Source organism: Gobio gobio (assembly GCF_949357685.1).
Source record: "Gobio gobio genome assembly, chromosome: 6".
Lineage (NCBI taxonomy): Eukaryota > Metazoa > Chordata > Actinopteri > Cypriniformes > Gobionidae > Gobio > Gobio gobio.
Window position 1 is genome coordinate 17214938 of NC_137102.1, and position 21305 is coordinate 17236242.

Here is a 21305-nt window from a genome sequence, read left to right on the forward strand (position 1 = left end):
TAAAGGATGAGTGGAAATTTGTTGTTAACAAAATTGCAATTCTGAGGATGGTTTTGTGGGCAGTCATACAATCTGCAGAGGTTCTCGAAACTGTTAAATAAACCTTCAGTATATACATCTCTGATGCATATTAACCTGGAAGCTACCCTTTTGTGAATGTTTGAGAACGTGGGATACCAATAAAATGTTGTTTTGCACAGCAGTAGTACAATGACAATAAAGTCTTTAACTTAACTAACCCCTGGTTTAGGTCTTATCTTAAAATGTCAGTGCCATTGTTTTGTCTCAAGATGCACAATTAATGTTTTTTCTTTTTTTTTTTTTGCTAAGGCATGTTTATAAAAGCTACTTAAATGTCCTAATTAAACTAAGGCCTACTTCTGGCTTAATCTAAGCCTCGTATGTGAAATCAGGCCATAATATGTTAGTATAATACTGTAGATTTACTATGATAGAACAATTGAAACCATCCTACTAAAAGGCATGCAGAAGGATGAAAGAATATCAACTGCATACGTTTATTTTGCCGAGGTCTTTAATTATTACAGGGGTCTTTAATGCTTCTATTTCATATAAGTGACGCAGTAGGCACTAAAGGATGAGTTACATACATACATGTATACATAATGTACTGGTGAACTACACTTAACATTGGTCAAGAGAGACATAATGTTGTCGTGTCATTACATACATACATACATACATAATGTACTGGTGAACTACACTTAACATTGGTCAAGAGAGACGGAATGTTGTCGTGTCAAATAGCCTCTTTTTTTCTCACATTGCATCACAGCCCTAGTGGTAGATACGGAAGGGTGTGCTGGTCGTACAATCCTTGTGTATTTTCTCACAGTTATTAAAACGAGTCATCTATTGCTGTATAATTTTAAATTACTTTTACATTTTCAGATATACGTATTGTACTAGTTTCACGACGTTTATCTAATCTAATATTATGTTTCTATTGTTTTATGAGTATAGGAACGGTGTTACAACCTGTTACATCATGCGAGGTTCCACACGGACATTTTTATTGGCTGGACAGTAACAGCTCATACAGAAACAAAACCGACTAGCAAAATCAGTCTATGAAATTCTGCTCACATTAGCTTCTGCGTAGGGTTTCTTTTCATCCTTGTTATTTGAAGAGTTAAACGGGAAGATGGGAGTGCCTAAATTTTATCGATGGATATCGGAGCGGTATCCGTGTCTGAGTGAAGTTGTCAAGGAGCATCAGGTGAGCTAGTTTGGCTAAATATAACAGGCCGCATAGAGATCATTTACAGCTGTGTGAACAGAAGATACAACCTCGCCTTTTAATAGACATAAAAACCTTACATTTTGTGTCCCTTTACCATAAATATGTTATGTATGGAGGAAATTTTATCTTTATGTTTTACCGACATTATTTTTGTGATGTACACCATAATGACTGTGTCTTTAATTCTAATGAGCTGTCTATCTAGACGTAATTTTAAGCATCGCATGCGCTACAAATGCTAAATATCCAGCCAACTGTGATGAGGAGTAGCAGGTGATTCAAGTACCCAGTCTACAACATTTCTGGACCTTATTCGGAACGCCCCTTTGAAGCCCAAATTTTCTCCCTAGCTTGGCAGCTCAATATATGTTGAAACACAGCCTGTGTTCTGTTAGTTATTAACAGCATTTTTTTGTAATTTAATGCATTAAGAATTCTGCATTTAATGTGGCTAACTTAAAAAAAATTGAAAGCGGATTTGGATCCATACACACACACACACACACACACACACACACACACACACACACACACACACACACACACACACACACACACACACACACACACACACACACACACTTACAATGATACCAGTATCATTTACTTGCTTTTCATATCATCTCAAAGTTTCTATTATATATTGCAGTCGTTTTACTTTTTACTATTTTTTTTTTTACTATCACTGAAATTGTTATTGTTCATGACATTAGTCCTGTTTTGTCGAGTTTACACCAGCCAACTCGTGTTCTCTCCCTCATCACAGATCCCAGAGTTTGACAACCTATATTTAGATATGAATGGGATCATCCACCAGTGTTCCCACCCCAATGATGAGGATGTACACTTCCGTATTTCTGAAGAAAAGATATTCGCTGACATTTTTCACTACCTGGAGGTGCTCTTTCGCATCATTAAGCCCAGGAAAGTGTTCTTCATGGCCGTTGATGGAGTCGCTCCCAGGGCCAAGATGAACCAGCAGCGTGGTAGAAGATTCAGGTATAGCAAAAGACCCATACAGAGCATGAATTTTAGACTTATTTAATGTTTTCTGACAGGTTATATAAAAGCTTTTTTGTCTTTTCTTTTAATAAACTAGAAAAAAAAAAAAAAATTCCATTGCGTTTTGCATAGATTGAATCTAGTGTTCAACTAACTAATTCTTGAGCACCAAAGCAGCATGGAAATTAATGTGTGAAAATAATATGAAAATGTAATACCTTTCTTTGTGTTTTAAAGGTCAGCGAAAGAAGCCGAGGAGAAAATCAAGAAGGCCTTGGAAAAGGGTGAAGTTTTGCCGACAGAGGCCAGATTTGACTCTAACTGCATCACTCCTGGTTTGTGCATCTTTATCACTCTCATGCTGTTGTGTCTCATGGTAGTAATGTTATATACCATTTGTCGTCTCATTTTATAGCAGGATACATAAGAACATTAAAGGGATAAAATCAAGAAGATTAAAGGGTTAGTTCACTCAAAAATGAAAATTCTGTCATTAATTACTTACCTTCATGTCGTTCGACACCCGTAAGACCTCCGTTCATCTTCGGAACAGAAATGAAGAGATTTTAGTTGAAATCTGATGGCTCTGAAAGGCCTCCATTGGCACAATGGCGCTTTACACTCTCAAGACCCTTAAAAGGTACTAAAGACGTCGTTACAAAGTCCATCTCACTACAGTGGTTCCACAATAACTTTATGGAGTGACGAGAATAGTTTTTGTGCACAAAAAAACCCTAAATAACGACTTACATAGTGATGACGATTTCAAAACAAGGCATCATGAAGCTTCGAAGCGTTATGAATCAGTGAGCCGAATCATGATTCGGATCGCGTGTCAAACCGCCAAACTGCTGAAATTTGGCGATTCAAACTGCTGATTCGACTCGCTGATTCATAACGCTTCGAAGCTTCATGATGCCTTGTTTTGAAATCGTCATCACTATGTAAGTCGTTATTTAGAGTTTTTTTGCGCACAAAAACTATTCTCGCCGATTCATAAAGTTATTTTAGAACAAATGGAGGCCTTTCAGAGCCATCAGATTTCAACTAAAATATCTTCATTTGTGTTCTGAAGATGAACGGAGGTCTTACGGGTGTCGAACGACATGAGGGTAAGTAATAAATGACAGAATTTTCTTTTTTGGGTGAACTAACCCTTTAAGATATCTTTTAGATCCAAGAGCTTTCTGACCCCTCCATAGACAGCAACATTATTACCACTTTCAAGGCCCAGAAAGGTAGTAAAGACATTGTTAAAAAAGTTAATGTGACTAGTGGTTCAACTTTTAATTTTATAAAGCGACAAGGATACTTTTTGTGTGCAAAAAATAACTTCATTCAACAATTTCTTCTCCTGTGTTTACTACGTGAACAGCATCAGAGACTGACACGGAAGAGAAGAAATTGTTGAATAAATGTGTTATTTTTGGGGAGTTTTTTGCACACAAAGTATTCTTGTCATTTCATAAAATTAAGGTTCAACCACTGTAGTCACATGGACTACTTTGACGATGTCTTTCTGGGCCTTGAAAGTGGTTATTACGTTGCAGTCTATGGAGGGGTCAGAAAGCTCTCGGATTTCATCAAAAAACGGTTTAGTGAGTAATTAATGACAGGATTTAAATGTTTGGGTGAACCAACCATTTAAGATCTAAATGTTATGTTTCGTTGGGTTTAAAATATGGATAGGTTGGTCTGGTGTTTTGTTATGGGAGCTTCACTGGTGGACCCTGATCTATAATGTTCTGAGATCTGTTTCTCTTACTTGTCCACTGTAGGAACGGATTTCATGGCCAGGCTACAGGAACAGCTTAAATATTTTGTTAACAACAAACTGTCCACAGACAAATCATGGCAGGGAGTGAACGTGTATTTGTCTGGTCATGAGGTAAGTTACAAGACTTCAGAGCTTTGTGTCGTGTGTGTGTTTCTGTGAAGTTCTTCTGATTACCATTTTATCACAGACCCCTGGTGAAGGAGAGCACAAGATCATGGAGTTCATTCGCTCTGAGAGCTCTAAACCGGGTCATAACCCAAACACAAGACACTGCCTTTATGGTCTGGATGCTGACCTGGTGAGGACAGTTGTGTATAATAAAGAGAATTCATTCATAATCATTTTGATTTTGTTTGTATTGATTTTAAGCTGTCTTTTTCCTGCTTGCTCTCTTTTTCTTTTGTAGATAATGCTTGGCTTGACCAGCCACGAGCCTCATTTTTCTCTCCTCAGAGAGGAGGTACGCTTCGGAGGCAAAAAGGCACAAAAGAGGTGTGTGTGGCATTATTTTCATTGTGTCAAGATGAAAGTTTGTGTTCTAGTCTGAATGGGTTTTTGAATGGGTTTTTCTGGTCTGTAGGATAACGGCTCCTGAGGAGACAACCTTTCACCTGCTCCATCTCTCCCTTATGAGGGAATACATTGATTATGAGTTTTCAGAGCTCAGGGTGAGAATCTATATAACTCCTATAGGGCACAAAACAAAGCTAAATGAATATGACAAGTCATTGTAAACGACATACCGCCTAATGTTATATGTCAAATAATAATAATGTCAAATATGCTGTCAAAATGACCTGTGTTGGGATGAATCATGTCGTAATTTTATGTATACATGTAATTCCATCAGAAAAAGATCTCATTCGAGTATGACCTGGAGCGGATCATAGACGACTGGGTTCTGATGGGTTTCCTGGTGGGAAATGACTTCATCCCTCATCTTCCTCACCTGCACATCAATCACGATGCACTGCCGCTGCTCTATCGAACTTACATCAGTGTTCTGCCCAGTCTGGGGGGTGAGTCAGTCCACCAGCCAATCGCAGCACATGTGACTTTGTGATGGTACTGTAATACTGAAATAGTGCTGATCACTGTCGTCTCTATCAGGCTACCTGAATGAAAACGGTCATCTCAACCTTGCCAACTTTGAGAAGTACCTCGAGAAGTTGTCGGATGTAAGTGTTTGGTATTTTTTCCACAAAGTGTCAATGCGTTATCAGTAATGCACACCCAGTATTATTTTCACAGTGCAAGAAAAGACAAGTATTGTTATTATATTATACTACACTATATTGTGCTATTCTTCAATATGCTATAATAGGGCTGGGTGAGAGATTCAATACTCACAATACACTACTGTTCAAATGTTTGCTCTCTAATAAATGCTATACAGATGCATATAAGTGAACAACAGGATTTAATATTTTTCACTTGTACATTAAGCTATAAACCGTATGAAAAACATGCCGTGCTAATTTTCAATTAGATTTTGTTTCTACATTTAGTATTTTCAATGTAGTAGATTACAGTAACACAATAACGTACCTAGTAAAAAAAACCAGCCATTTCAGGTTTATCAAATGTCATATTTTACCCTGTGTTGTACTACACTACTTAATGTGTTGTATTGTGCTTTACTACACTATACTTGCTGTAGTATACTGCGTTATACTGTAATGCACTACACATATTCTGGTCTGTTGAGGAACACAGTTAGACCTGATACCAATATGCTCAATAGAGATTGGAAGTCAAAGCTGAATTTTTCCACACTTCCAAAGACCGTAAAAATGAGTGGATCCAACCTTGAGCTACTTATTAGAAGTTCAGATAATTCTAGCATCGTCAGAAAATGGTATTCTGTTCTTTATGCCAATGTGGACATAATCTTTGACACGCTCTGTTTTGCATTTATAAGCAACTAATGTGGGTCAGACCCTCAGTCACCTCTCGGATACCAAATACAGACATCGCCTGTCACATGATTCCATAGTTAATAATATAAAAAAGAGGAGGGGGTTGTAAATCCACCCCTTACGCTCTTACTCCATGTCATCATCCTCCTCTTCTCTGTTCTCAGTTTGATCGTGAGCACTTCAGTGAGGTTTTTGTGGATCTGAAGTGGTTTGAGAGTAAGGTGGGGAACAAATACCTGAACGAAGCAGCCGGGCTGGCAGCCGAGGAGGCTGATTTCAAAGAATCGAAGAAGAGTAAGGTGAATATTAGGAGTATGCAGCCAGACAGATGACACACCCAAACGCACTGTATGAGGTGGTGTTTATTCCTTTCATATCAAAGTCTAATTATCCTATACACATGTAAAATTATGACAAACAATGAGCCTATCCTTGTTTTAGAATCATGGTGTTTTAATGTAACCATGCAGTAGAATAATGTGCTGCTGCCATTGTCTCATGACTCACATGCCACTGTTTCTGCTCTCGCCACTTTTGTCTCTGTCACTTTTGTCGCTTCAATGAATGAGCATCTTTGTCTTGGCTTGTGCAGTGCTGACTGCTCTTTTCAGGTTTATTGTGTAGTTATCTAGCTGATCCTTAATCCATTTTAAAGAACAAAACCTATTTGGTAACCTTTTACAAAAACGTTCTATTTGTTAGCATAAGTTAACTACATTAGTCAACATAAAATCCTTCTAAAGCATTTAGTAATATTAGCTAATCATAATTTTAACAATTATTCATGATTTATTAAAACATGTTGTATCTGTTCATATTATTTAATGGAGTTAACATTAACAAAAAATAATAAATACTGTCACAAATGTATTGCTCATTGTAAGTTAATGTTAGTAAATGATAGTTTATGCAATAACTGTTCATTAATGAGACCTCATTGTAATGTATTAAGAAGTGTATCTATATACAATCAAACCAAAAATTATTCAGACACCAGATATAATTTTTTTACTAATAGATGCAGGACACTATAGTTAATTTATGTAAGTGAGGATAGCAAAATAAAGTAAACTGTGACATAGCCAAAAAGATAAATATTTGGGACCAAAATTATTCAGAAACTTTGACCTAACCATGTCTTGCTTAAGTGTTTTTTCTTTAATTTCTAATGCGACCTTTTACACCACAGACTGAACAAAATTAAATATTGCTTGATAATTGGTTGACCTAAATGAGTATTATCTAATTGTGTACTTAAATTTAACAGCTGACAGCTGATTGGTTGATTGGAACCCATTACATACCTTTCTATCAAAGTTATCTGACATTATCAAGATTAATTTATTCTTTCTGACACAGTTTAACTCTTGAGTTCTTGTCATATTTCATTACCATTTTCTCAACTATAGCGAATGTGAGAATGTTGGTGTCTCAATACATTTCGGTTTGACTGTATATATTACATTTGTTCATGTAGGACTTTCCTTACGTCATTGCTGCAAACCAGTATGCTTTTTTGCCTGTGCCGTTTACAAAAAATAACTAGTTATAATACTGAAATGAAAATGTTTTGAAATAGTTTTGGAGGGGTGCAGTTTAATAGCGGTTTGACCTAGATAAGCTACACCAGGTAAACATGACAGTGGTGTGGATGCACATCACAGTGACCAAACATTATGCTGGTGTAGCAATATGCAAAATTTGTTTGGCTGAAATCTTGCGAGGTGACTCATGACTGGTTTAATTTATCAACCAAGGACCTGACACTCTCAACAATATAAAGATTTGAGTTTCCCAGTTCCCAAATTTAAAACTCAAACTTAATTTTTAGGCTTTGTTTAAATGAAAAGTTTAATTTTGGTAATAAAAAAAAACAAACAATTAATCTGGTGTGGTTGAAAAAATGTGGTTCATACAACTAATGTGCTATACATAGTGTTATGAAGCCGTTTGTGTGACAAACAAAATGAAATTTCCATGTGAAAATTCGTAACACTTTTTTTCACACAAGAAAGAAAGTCATACAGGTTTGAACAAGACAAGGATAAGTGTCATAATAATAACAACAGAGAATCATTTTTGAGTGTTCCCTTTTTGTTTTTAGTCTTCAGACGACACTCTGTGTCTCTCCGCTCTTGATGGAGTCAGAGAATCTCACAGCACTCCAGGAAGAGGTACACAAACTCTAACCTCAAGTTCATTACTCTTGATAATTGATCTAGACACTGGCTAGCACTTTATTTTATAGTCCTGTGTATGGACTTACTATAATAACTAGGTAAAAACCTTGAACCCAAACCTAACCTTAACTCATATAAAGTAATTACCTTATGTTACTCAGTACTTTCTTGTGTAAGTGCACTGTAAGTGCATGTTCTGTAAAATGAAGTGCAAGCAGACATTAAAAACACATTTTAAAGCATTCAGCTTCTAAATAAGGTTTAATATTTCCCATAATGCACTAGATGGCGCAGAGGAGGATGGTGAGGATGATGACATGTTTGAAACCGAATTTCGACAGTATAAGCGCACCTACTACATGACCAAGATGGGTGTTGAAGTCGTCTCAGAGTGAGTCTCCATTCATTTTAAATTTGGAAAGGATGAAAGATAAATAATTTTTCTGCGCATCTGAAAATAAACGGTTCTGAAAAGTCTAATTTTCTCGGTATTAATCTTGCAGTGAGTTTTTGGCCAATCAGGCTAAATGCTACGTGGAGGGGATCCAGTGGATCTTGCATTACTACTACCATGGAGTTCAGTCTTGGAGCTGGTGAGCTGCACGATTTAGATAATAAACCTAATAGCAATTTCCCCCCTGATAAAAATTGTGATTTTAAAATGTGGTTAAAGGGTTAGTTCACCCAAAAATGAAAATTATGTCATTAATTATTTACCCTCATGTCGTTCGACACCCGTAAGACCTCCGTTCATCTTCGGAACAGAAATGAAGATATTTTAGTTGAAATCTGATGGCTCTGAAAGGCCTCCATTGGCACGGTTCACTCTCAAGACCCTTAAAAGGTACTAAAGACGTCGTTACAAAGTCCATCTCACTACAGTGGTTCTAAAATAACTTTATAAATCGGCGAGAATAGTTTTTGTGCGCAAAAAAACCCTAAATATTGACTTACATAGTGATGACGATTTCAAAACAAGGCATCATGAAGCTTCGAAGCGTTATGAATCAATGAGCCGAATCATGATTCGGATCGCGTGTCAAACTGCTGAAATTTGGCGATTCATAACGCATATTCATATAAAAATGCCTACATGTCATAATGGATAGTCATTGCATGTATCAGAATTAGCCTACCTATTTGCAGTAATGATGAGCAAGCAGACGTCATTGGACGAGCAGATCCGTTTCCTCGCTTGAGAGGCGTTGTTCCGCTTGCAAATTCCACCATGTAAATAGCGAATCCGCCATGGCGCAAGTGCAACTGGCTTTTAAAGGGAATGGGAAATGAGACTCTGATTGGTTTATTGCACGTTAAGCCTAAAACACACTCATGACTCAGATTAAGAGAAAAGGGACAACCATTTTGATCATGTGCTGACCATTTTTCCCGTTGTTAAAGGGATAGTTCACCCAAACATTTAAATTCTGTCATTTACTCACCCTCAAGTTGTTTCAAACCTGTATGAGTTTCTTTGTTCTGCTGAACACAAAATAAGATATTTTGAAGAAGGTTTGTAACCAAGCAGATAGAGCAACCATTGACTACCATAGTATTTTTTCCCCCTACTATGGTAGTCAATGGTTGTCTATCTGCTTGGTTACAAACCTTCTTCAAAATAACTTCTTTTGTGTTCAGCAGAACAAAGAAACTCATACAGGTTTGGAACAACTTGAGAGTGAGTAAATTATGACAGAATTTTCATTTTTGGGTGAACTATCCTTTTAAATTAGCAAAAGTGGATTCAGACATCCCCTAAGTGCACTTGCGCCGTGCGCTTTAGACCATGTGCTGAGATCTTTAAAATAGGGCCCTAATAATGGCACTAAGCCATATTGTGATTTCAGTTTTCGTTTGATTAATCATACAGTCCTATTTAAAAGTTTTAGGAACATGTATTAAAGTCGGCATGAAACGGAAGTTCAGAAAGTCTATTCTTCCCCATTATGAGGTATATCTCAGTGAAGTTTCTCGAACAATAAAAAAAATGTAGGGTGGGACTTGATTTTGTTCATTGGGAATTTATCGGATTGTTGTGGTATGTTATTGGAATGATCTCATGTGGGTGACTGGTTGTCCCACCATCACATCCGTGAACAACATCAGAGAAGAGAAGAGATGATGTTGCACGAGGGAGAGGAAGTTATTTTGATTAAAAATAATGAGGCACATGCATGGATAATTCCTTTAGAATAAATACTGCAATGTTTCTTAAATAAGAATGGTAGTTTTTCATTTCATGGTGTCTAATAAATTCAGTTGGTTTTGCTTTGTTGGCTTTAAAGGGAACTTGTGCCCCTCTCGTGTCACTACAGGTATTATCCGTACCACTACGCTCCCTTCCTCTCTGATGTGAGAAACATCTCTAGTCTCACGTTGACCTTTGATCTGGCCAAACCCTTCATGCCATTCGAGCAGCTCTTGGCCGTCCTGCCATCAGCCAGCAAAGACCTTCTTCCAGAGTGTTACCAGGTGACACACACACACTTCACGTCCTCGTCACATTGATGTTTGCTAGAAACTAACCGTCATTCACCGACTCTCTGTCCTTCACAGCATCTGATGACATCACCGAGCTCACCCATTGTTGAGTATTACCCACAAGACTTCAAAACAGACCTGAACGGCAAACAGCAGGAATGGGAAGCCGTGGTGCTCATCCCGTTTATCGACGAGGTGCTTTAAACATCTGCCTTCACTGTGTATCTCGCCATAACATCTGTGTTGTAAGTGCACTTTCATGATAAGTATGTGTTTGCATTCAGAAATGCTTGTTAGCTGCTATGGATCCCTACACTCATAAACTGAATCCATCGGAGAAGGCCAGGAACAGACATACTGAGTGTGCCGTCTACTGCTTTGATAAAGAGCTGGACTGTGTGTACAGCTCCCCCCTCCCTCAACTCTTCCCCAACATCGTTCACTGCCATGTCAGGTATGTCCTGTCGCCCACTCTGATGTTGATTCTGCATGCCGAGGTGGTATATTTCACCCGCTCGCATTTAAACTTGCAGCCACACTTTTGTATTTTTACTTTACACTTGACACTTTATAGTTAACATATTCTATTTATTATTTATTGTTGTTCATAATAATAATAAGAAGCTATGCATTCATTTGAATATAATGTCACACTTTTCTTTACACTTGATACTTATTTATTATTATTTATCGCTGTTAATAATAATGAAATATGCATCCATTTTAATGTGATGTCACGCTATTGTATTTAAACCTGCATTTGAAACTTTAGAATTAATAGATAGATTCTTATTATTATTGCTATTTATTATTATTATTAGTTATCTACCGTTTTGATGGTTGATGATAATAATAATGATGATGATAATAATAAAACAATGCGTTTACTTTAATGGTGTCGCACTTGTATTTACATTAACACTTTACAATTAACATATACATTCTTATTATTATTTATTATTACTGATAATACTATAATAAATGATGCGTTAATTTTTTATGTCGCACTATTGTATTTACATTTACTTTTGTAACTTTACCATTAACAGATAAATTCTAATTATTTCTAATCATTTATTTTTGTTAATAATAAAAATGCCTCATGATTTTTAGTTTAGTGACTCACTTTTGTATTTACATTTGTACCTTACACACACGCACACACACAGTACAATTAATAAATAAATAAATAACTTAGTTCTAATTTGCTTTTATCGGTTAATAATAGTAATAAAATAATATAAATATTATTATTAATAACAATAATAATCCATGTATTACTATGATTTTACTGCAGTTAAGACAACCGCTTCACATCATTCACTCTAAACAATGTCGACCCTTGACGTATTTGTTATCTTTTGGAAATCACATCCACTGTGTTTGTGTTTTAGGCAAACACCAATCCCGATGGATGCATGGCATGTATCACTGGATCACGTAGGGCGCAGGATTGACAGAGGAGCGCTTTACTTCTGTGGCTTCCCCACCTTACAGCACATCCGTCATAAAGTAAACCCCTCTATCTACAGATAACCGCTTATTATCCCAATATGGTTCATTGTCAGATCATCACAGGATTAATGCAGATTTCCTGCTGTATTTCTCACAGTTTTATAAGAAAAAAAGTGGAGTATTGGTGTTTCAACAAAGCAGCAGAGGCGAGAACATGATTCTGGACATTTTAGCCTGCCAGGAGATGGAGCAGGTATTCTAGTCCTGATCAGACATTCTAGTCCTGATTTTTTTTGTTTTGTTCAATTTGAATGCTTTATGTAGGACTGCCTCAGACACTGAACTGCATTTTATAGTTATGTTATTTCATGTCTATGGTAATGTGGTAATATGTGTGTTTCTCTTCATTGCAGGTAGAAGATGTTGCAGTGCTGGTTCTTGGAAAGTCTTTGTTTGTGAATTGGCCCCATTTGATGGAAGCTCGAGTTGTAGCTGTTTCAGATGGAGAAACAAAGTATGTTTGTTGTGTTGATATTTCAAGATTATTCGCTGTCAGATAAATCTCACTCAAACTCTCCTAGTCCGTTAAGAGCATGTCCCTCTTGGTCTGTAGGTTTTTTTTGGATGAACCCTCAGGATCACAGGTGTTGTTTCTGGAGAACAATTCACCGCCTACTAAAGTGACCCATATGACTGATAAAGAGCAGAAGGAGTGGATCAAAGAAGTGCAAGGCCTCTCCGAGCAGTAAGCTGCCCATTTTGTTCTCATTATTTGTCATTTGTAATAAGTTTATCAACGAGAATATTGTGCAAGTAATGAAACGGATTAATTCTCTGACCATCTGATGTACATACTGGACACAGAAATGGCAATTGCCAAATCGTAAGCGATTAGCTTGCATGACTTCCATGAGTGAGCTTTTTATCAGTCTAACCAGAATCAAAGTATGATACTGGAGAAGTTCTGGACTAATCAGTGGATTTGCCCAAATTAATTTGATTTGTGGCATCACATCTTTGAAAGATTGACATATTTTAGTTTGAGACTCTTAGTAGCCAGTAAACTAGATATCCATGCAGAAATGTACATTCTAAATTAAAATTAGTACCAAATTTAGTTGTACTAAATTATTAGTATGTATTTTTTTTTTTATGACAGGCATTCTGATCTTCAGGTCTCAATGTTTTCTAAAGCGCTGTTGATGGAGACCAGTGTGGCAATATTTGATTTTTTTTTCCGTTGAGGTGCCATTGATGGTCGCTGTGGTCATGCACACAGTCTCTTCCTTAATAAATGGGTCTTTTTGTTCAGAGTAAGCTACAAAGTAGACCACAATTTATGCCAGTAGGCAAAATTCTGGCTTGTTTTTATCTGTTAAGAATTGTAATAAAATAATATAAATATTATTATTAATAACAATAATAATACATGCATTACTATGATTTTACTGCAGTTAAGACATCCACTTCACATCAATTCACTCTAAACAATATAGATAGATAGATTTTAGTTTGAGACTCTTGGTAGCAAGCAAAATAGATATCCATGCAGAAATGTACATTCTAAATAAAATTTTCTACCAAATTTAGGTGTACTAAATGATTAGTATGTAATACTTTAGTTCAGACAGGCATTCTGATCTTTAGGTCTCAATGTTTTCTAAAGCACTGTTGATGGAGACCAGTGTGGCAATATTTGAATTTTTTTTTCTTTTCGTTGAGGTGCCATTGATGGTCGCTGTGGTCATGCACACAGTCAGTCTCTTCCTTTATAAATGAGTCTTTTTGTTCAGAGTAAGCTACAAAGTAGACCACAATTTATGCCAGTAGGCAAAATTCTGGCTGGTTTTTATCTGTTAAGAATTGTAATAAAATAATATAAATATTATTATTAATAACAATAATAATACATGCATTATGATTTTACTGCAGTTAAGACATCCACTTCACATCAATTCACTCTAAACAATTTATTTGTTATATTTTGGAAATCACATCCACTGTGTATGTGTTTTAGGCAAACACCAATCCCGATGGATGCATGGCGTGTAGGCAAAAGTCTGGCTCTGATAACCATACTGTATAAACTAATATTTTTCAATAATACATCTTAATATTAGCTCTGCATGGTCAGAGTCTTCGAAACATCTGCATTTAATTCTGTCAGGTTGAGTGTGTACGTAGTGTCCATATGTAAAATATCACCGTGTCTGGATTGCAGCTTTAGCAAACGTAAAGGCATTGTGATCAACGAGACGGATGTGGTGGTTTACGCCCAGCTGCTGACGGGAAGGAAGTATGTCATTGGTCAGAACGGAAAGGTCCATTTGGAGAAGCAGTTTGCCAAACAGGTCCTGCCCTTTCCATACCAGACCATTGTGAAGGTAATATTCACACTAGCCCAAAATATATATATTAAAAAATAAATAAAAATATAATGTAATTACACCAGTCAAAAGTTTCGAATTAAGCTTTTTATTTATTTATATATATATATATTTTTTTTATATACTGTTTTTACTGTAATTTTGATCAAATAAATGCAGGCTTGGTAATCTCTAATGACTTTATATATCTGTCTTGATGGGATTTTTTTTAATCTCCAGGATATCAAAACCTTTGATTCGTCATTGGCGCGCTTCAAAACACTGGAAGAGCTGTTTCCCCCAGGAACCGCTGTCTTCATGGTTGGAAACCCATATTACGGTGCAATGGGAGATGTAAGTACAGTTTTTTGTTGTTGTTACTATCTCCAATAGTTAAATGACAGTATTTAAGGATGTTTTGTTTGCTTAGGTACAAGATTCTAGTGATGTCATCAGTGAGGGACGAGTCAGAGTGGTCTTCACTGTACCATGTGAACCTCAACTTGATGCCTTAATACAGAACCAGCATGTAAGTATTGAGTCTGTCAAAATTACCCACTCTCTCATTATACTCTGACTGAATCGTGTTGCTCTTCAGTTTATTTATATATTTAACACTATACGTTTGGTCTAGGTCTTCTTACCGCTTTTATTTTCAGATTTTACCAATAGTCTTTTTGTTTTATTCAGAAATACTCAGTAAGGTACAGTCCCGGGTACGTGCTCGCCTCTCGCCTTGGTATCACCAGCTACCTCGTCTCAAGGTTCTCTGGTAGCATCTTCATCGGAAGAGGATCCAAGAAAAAGTCAGTGGAATTTAGGTTTTGAATGAAACCGTGCATACTTTGTACTTTATATTTTATTTATTATTTCATCATTTCAATTTACTTTTAATACAATGCTTTGCAAAAGTACCAATATCTTTAACCAATTATAGAACCTAGGTTTACATTTTAATATCTGCATTATTTGTCAATCTCTGTAACAACAATTTTATTGTTTTAACATTTAAATTAATCAAAGCATCTGGGATTAGTTATTCATCTAAAATGTTTATCAATTTGATAGACACACACACACACACACACACACACACACAATTTTGGATATTTAATTGTACTGCTAATTTCCCTTATTTTTACATTTAGATGACCTTTGCCATCACCCAACACACACTTAAAGTTAATCTTTAAAAACACTGATTTAATAACACTGTTATATGTAATCTTTAGCAGATCTCAAAATTGAATATGAATATATATAAATATATATATATATATTATATATAATATTTATTTATTTAGACACAATAGTGTACGATTACAATATCGGTCATTTTATTGGTTGTCGATAACAATTGTAATATTGCTCCATCCACAGTATTTTATTGTAATTATTTAATGAACAACACAACACAAAAATTAATTAACAAATTAACAAAATTAACAAATTAATTTTGCACTTTCAGTCCTCATGGAGAGCAGAAAGTCAATGTGGGCCTTAATCTCAAATTCAACAAGAAGAATGAGGAAGTTCCTGGCTATACCAAGAGAACAGAGAAGGAGTGGCTGTACTCTGCTGCAGTAGAGGAACTCTTGGCTGAATACTTAGAGAGGTGTGTATGTATATTTAAGGTTGTGTGTGTATGCCTGTGGTTGCACCTGTTTTTGTGCGGTTATTTTGACAATCTCTTGTCTTTGTCTCTCAGATTTTCAGAGGTGTTTGACTTCATAGCACGAAACAGTCACGATGACGTCTTTTACGAAGATGACATCTGGCCTGGAGTGGATGAGAATGGGTGGGTTTTTAATCCGTTTTAGACAAGCAGTAGTACATACATTTTCAGACTTAGTGGTGACTGTTTATCATTTGTGATTCTTTGAATGAAAAGAGTTGAAAAGATCCAGGAGATCCAGGGCTGGTTGAAAACCCATCCGGTCAGCTCCACCTCCAGAGCATCATGTGATCTGCAGATCCTGGACGGCGGTATAGTCGAGAAGATTGAGGAGGAGTTGGACAAAACAAAGGTGAGGATCACATACAGACCTCTAGAACAATCAGTTGTTGTTCCTGTCCTTATGTTGATGTGTTGATTTTCTTTGGGTGACAGGCAAAGAAGATGAACAAGAAAGTGCGGGTCACTGTGAAGCCCCACCTGCTTTTTAGGGTATGTGTGTCACTGTATACATGTATGATGTCTGTATACGTGTATGATAGGGCTGTGCAATTAATCGAATTTCGATTTCGATTTCGATTTTGCCTCCCAACGATCACCAAAATAGTACAATCGAGAAAAAACGATTATTTTGCCATGTTCAGTTTTGCAAGAACACTCTTATTTTGTCTTGCGTTCTGAATGAAACATCCGCCCCTCCCGAAGCCACAAATCTCTCTCAGTTCGTGAGTCTCGTGACTCGTGTGCATATCATCCGCTGGAATTTAAAAACTCTGCGCGAGTAAAGATGGCAGAAGGAGGGCAGTTACAGCAGCGTTTGGTGAGCAAAAAAGGCAAAACCAACTCCGTTGTCTGGGAACAGTTTGGCTTCGAGGAATCAGACGACGAGCAGAAATATGCTACGTGCAAGATTTGCTACATGGTATTTGGTAGTGACTGCAACGCAAGGGAACATCACGAATTTGTTTAACCACTTGAAAAAACACAGAGTGACCTATGACAATCTAATAAAGAAACAAAAACTGACGAGAGCAGGGGTGCCGTGTAAACGTCCTTTTTTCCCTTCATATTTTTCAAATAATTCTCTCTTTGTAAACTTTGTTCAATGCATGCGAGTGCTGCCATTTCGCCGTCTTCACCCGGGTTTAGTGCCAGAAGACGCGAATGAGAAGACGCGCGCGCTGTGAGAAAAATGTGCGCCTCACAGCGCGCAAATATTGAGTTCTCTTTGAAGTCTTGCTCTTGAACGGACAAACTCACACAAAACGTATGTCAACATGTCCATCTTGATGAGTATCCTAGCAGACATAGTCTGTATATGCCTTAAGTGAACTTTATACAGTCGAGAAAGACGACGCATATCCTCTTAAAGGGGCAGTAGCCTTTACTTCCGTCTGTTTAATGTCAAACAACAAAAGACAAGGACATCACTCACCGCTCTTGATTGAATAGCTTTTGTAAGTTTAATAGAATTAATCTTTAATTTATGCACTTAAATATGCAATGTTATTTTACTTTTGATACATTTCTCTACCTGAAAACTAATGTTAGACATACCTGAAAAGCATATCTAGCCGAACCATATTGTTGATCTTATTTATTTGTGGTTATCATTTTTACGTGAATACTTTTATACTTTGATTTGAATATATGTTATATTATTTATTTTAATAGTTCAAAAAGTACAACAAATGTTACAATTTCAATTGAATTGTTGAAAGGTGTATTTTTAATAAATGCAACACATTCCCAAAGTCATGTGAAATAATCGTGTTACATAATCGTGATTTCAATATTGACCAAAATAATCGTGATTATGATTTTTTCCATAATCGAGCAGCCCTAGTGTATGATGTATATGACATAAATGTCATTAAAATCAAACATTGGAAATTATTATTATTAGCATAAACTGCAACAATTTAGCAGTTTGCATCTAAAATAGCTTAAAGGTAATATTGCTTAACCATATTTTGGGGACAAAATTGTACCCAGAATTGAGATAAACCTGACAAAACCCCCCTAAACTTCCTTCTGAAGGCATACTCCTTTGTAAAAACGGTATAAAAATTAAGTAAATGAAAAAAGATTTGAACTTTTTGTTAGGTTTACAGTGTGGGTTAGGATTAGGTATTTATATCCAGCTGTATATAAAAACAATAGAACTATATGGAATGTTCACATTTAGATACACAAATAAACGTGTGTGTGTGTGTGTGTGTGTGTGTGTGTGTGTGTGTGTGTGTGTGTACAGCCTCTGGAGCAGCAGTTCGGTGTCATTCCAGATCCTGATGCAGAGTATCATCTGTTTGACCGTGTGGTCAATGTGAGAGAGAGCTTCTCTGTTCCACTTGGCCTTCGAGGAACTGTCATTGGTATCAAAGGAGGTAAAAACCAACAAACTCTCTGGCATCCTTCTGCTTTTTTGTTTTGGTTCTTCATTCTCTCTTTTTCATGGTCCATCAGCTGAACGTGAGGCTGAAGTTCTGTATGAAGTGCTGTTTGATGAGGAGTTTGCTGGAGGACTCACTGTCAGGTACAGAAGTTATTTCTCTAAATGATGTACAATGCAAATTTTGAAATAATCTCCAGATAATGCATACACATAGTCTACCATCTTTTTTTTTAAAAAGAAAGTGTTTTTTATTCGGCATGGCTGCATTCATTTGTTAAAAGTGAAGTAAAGACTTCTATAGTGTTACAAAGGATTTCAAATAAAGGGTTTTCTTTTAAACTTTCTATCATCATAGTATCCTGAAATACATGTATCACGGTTTCCACCAAAAATATTAAGCAGCAAAACCGCTGGAGACCAGAGTAGACTGGAGTAATGACTGCTGAAAATTGTACTGTACTAAATGGGATTGTACTGAATAAAAGACCCTGTTTACACCTGGTATTAAGATGCGTTTTGGTTGATCGGATCGTTTTGAGCTTGTCCACTTCCAGAGGTAGTTGTAAATGCATTCAACTGGATTGCTTTTGTGTAAATGCTCATGTGGTCTATAGTGGCCTATTGACTTAATGTGTAAACATTATGGGAAGTGCGCTAGCCAGACGGGATTTAAACTTTGTCGCTTGAAGACCCAAGTTTGGTTGGAAGACGAAAAACATACCAAGCACAATGTTCTCTCACCATTCCTGATTTCTAACACGCGCTCACACCATTCTCTGTGGTCTTGCGGGTATCAGCGCAGAAACGAAAGCTGCTGCTCTCTGTGTTTTTTGTTGTCTTAGGTGCGTTCATATGTAAATTCCGCAATCTTATTTTGTCCATTAGATCAAAAGATCTGAAAACCCCATACATTTACACGCCCATAGACCTTCCCCTCAAAGAAATCAAGACAGAAGTTGTTGAAAGTGGCAAAAGAGACTGGTTAAAACACCAGGTGTAAACATGTATGTCTCCCTCATCTACTTGTGATCCGATCGACCAAAATGCATCTTAATTCCAGGTGTAAACAATCATAGTAATATGTTTTTGCCGTTTTTGTACACCTAAAGACTTGTGGTCTTTGTGCAGGTGCTCTCCTGGGCGTGGCTATCGACTGCCTCCTAGTGCCTTAATCAACCTGAGTCATGGCAGCAGGAAGGAGCAGGGCTCACACAAACTCACTGCCATCGTCAAACCCCAGCCCTCGTCCTCATCTCATTTCACTCACAAGAGTCAGCTGGGCGGCCTTAATCACTCGCCACGCTCACCGTTTATACCTACGCAGGTAATGGCCACACACTCATAAGAGGCCCTCGTTGAATCTCTGCTAGCGAATAGGATACTCCAGACTAACTGATTTTTTAATAGGTGAAAATCTTCCTTTATGCTCCTTCTGCCAGAGTCCAAGCATGGTTTTGTGCTGGTTTTAACTCCTCTAGGTCCTAATATTTAGTGCGATTATGTTAAAGACATTAGAAAGTAGAAGTAGTAGGAAGTAGAAATCTGTGCAGTGCAACAGGTTCCAACAAGTTCCTCTTCAATAATGCAAAGGGAAATATTTTGTTCAAGTGAGGATAGTGTGACGGTGTTTAATTTCCTGTTGACAGCAGCAGAATGGCCGACAAAGTTTCAATCTCAGGACTGACACTCAGGGCAACAGAAACTCACCTCACAAAGCCCTAAACCAGAAAAACCAACACAAGGTATGAAGCGTATGTTAATAGGGCTTTCTGCTCTGGGAATTGCCTGTAATGTGTGTTATAACACCGTTATACACCATTATAACACTGTTGTGTGTGTGTGTGTGTGTTTCTGTAGGGCTCTAGTAATGAGAAGGAGTTCAGTAATGTATGGCAGTCTCTTCAGAGTTCAGGGATGCCCCAAAAACCACCAGCTCACTGGCAAAATAATGTAAGTACTGTCACTTACTCTGTGTGCTTGCTTGTGATCAGTGTTGTTATCTTTAACTAAAACTAAAAATACTGGAAAACATTTAGGTTCTTTGAAATGAATGAACAGAAATAAAATAGAATATAGAAAAACATTAACTCGTTGTGAAGGCATATATATGGTGTATGACCTTTACCTGGTGTTTTTTTTTTTTCTGACAGGATGGGAAAAGCTGTGGACCGATGCCACATCAGCACCAGCTGGAGGGAGAAAATAAACAGAGCCAAGGCAACGACCCATCCAACAAATTTGTATGTTTTCATATTTCATAAACCACCGCACTGTATAATTCAGCTGTCAAGCACCATCATCTGGTCACTGTCACCAGTTACAATATACCGGTAATGATGTTACAGTTTACCTTTTATATTGTATCTTTTATTCTAATGTCAGGTTTTCATTCTGAATTTTGCAGGCCTCTGGTGGCAATATTAGACTCCTGAAGAGAAATGAGGATCTGAATACGGCTCTCGCGCAGGGGCCTTCAAATAAGGTATCGTCATTTTGTGGTTTCTGGGTGGAATGTTGAAGGGACAGTTCACTCAAATTAAAATTGTCATTTACTCATCCTCATGTCATCCCAGACCTGTATGACTCTGTTTTTTCTGTCCATACAATGAAAGTCAATGGGGTCCAACATTCTTCAAAATATCATCTTCCATGTTTTGCAAGAAAAAAAGAATACAGACCACATGAGGGTGAATAAATAGTGATGGAATTTCTGCTTTTGGGTGAACTTTTCCTTTAAATGACTTTCTATACTGAGTTGAAAAATCTTAACATATTATATAAATCAAAAAGC

At 36.9% G+C, this 21305-nt stretch overlaps 1 protein-coding gene across 2 annotated transcripts in view; it reads left to right on the top strand.

The window, feature by feature from the left end:
• Positions 1–1019: 1019 nt before the first annotated feature.
• The window catches only part of xrn1 (5'-3' exoribonuclease 1), a 28906-nt gene continuing 8620 nt past the window's right edge, over positions 1020–21305 (top strand). Inside the window, exons 1-35 of one of the 2 annotated variants that reach the window (XM_079818487.1) lie at positions 1020–1240; positions 2031–2263; positions 2504–2601; positions 4045–4154; positions 4231–4341; positions 4450–4535; positions 4624–4711; positions 4894–5062; positions 5154–5221; positions 6127–6261; positions 8067–8136; positions 8428–8533; positions 8646–8735; positions 10458–10614; positions 10699–10818; positions 10908–11077; positions 12018–12135; positions 12236–12331; positions 12492–12592; positions 12692–12823; positions 14300–14462; positions 14685–14798; positions 14875–14973; positions 15135–15250; positions 15913–16059; positions 16153–16242; positions 16336–16471; positions 16555–16611; positions 18374–18506; positions 18586–18655; positions 19643–19838; positions 20161–20256; positions 20372–20464; positions 20665–20754; positions 20919–20996. In XM_079818487.1, the coding sequence (XP_079674613.1) occupies positions 1166–1240; positions 2031–2263; positions 2504–2601; positions 4045–4154; positions 4231–4341; positions 4450–4535; positions 4624–4711; positions 4894–5062; positions 5154–5221; positions 6127–6261; positions 8067–8136; positions 8428–8533; positions 8646–8735; positions 10458–10614; positions 10699–10818; positions 10908–11077; positions 12018–12135; positions 12236–12331; positions 12492–12592; positions 12692–12823; positions 14300–14462; positions 14685–14798; positions 14875–14973; positions 15135–15250; positions 15913–16059; positions 16153–16242; positions 16336–16471; positions 16555–16611; positions 18374–18506; positions 18586–18655; positions 19643–19838; positions 20161–20256; positions 20372–20464; positions 20665–20754; positions 20919–20996 (4011 nt within the window). In that variant the 5' untranslated portion in view covers positions 1020–1165. The remainder of the gene's footprint in view (positions 1241–2030; positions 2264–2503; positions 2602–4044; positions 4155–4230; positions 4342–4449; positions 4536–4623; positions 4712–4893; positions 5063–5153; positions 5222–6126; positions 6262–8066; positions 8137–8427; positions 8534–8645; positions 8736–10457; positions 10615–10698; positions 10819–10907; positions 11078–12017; positions 12136–12235; positions 12332–12491; positions 12593–12691; positions 12824–14299; positions 14463–14684; positions 14799–14874; positions 14974–15134; positions 15251–15912; positions 16060–16152; positions 16243–16335; positions 16472–16554; positions 16612–18373; positions 18507–18585; positions 18656–19642; positions 19839–20160; positions 20257–20371; positions 20465–20664; positions 20755–20918; positions 20997–21305) is intronic. The other variant, XM_079818488.1, reaches the window with a different exon arrangement.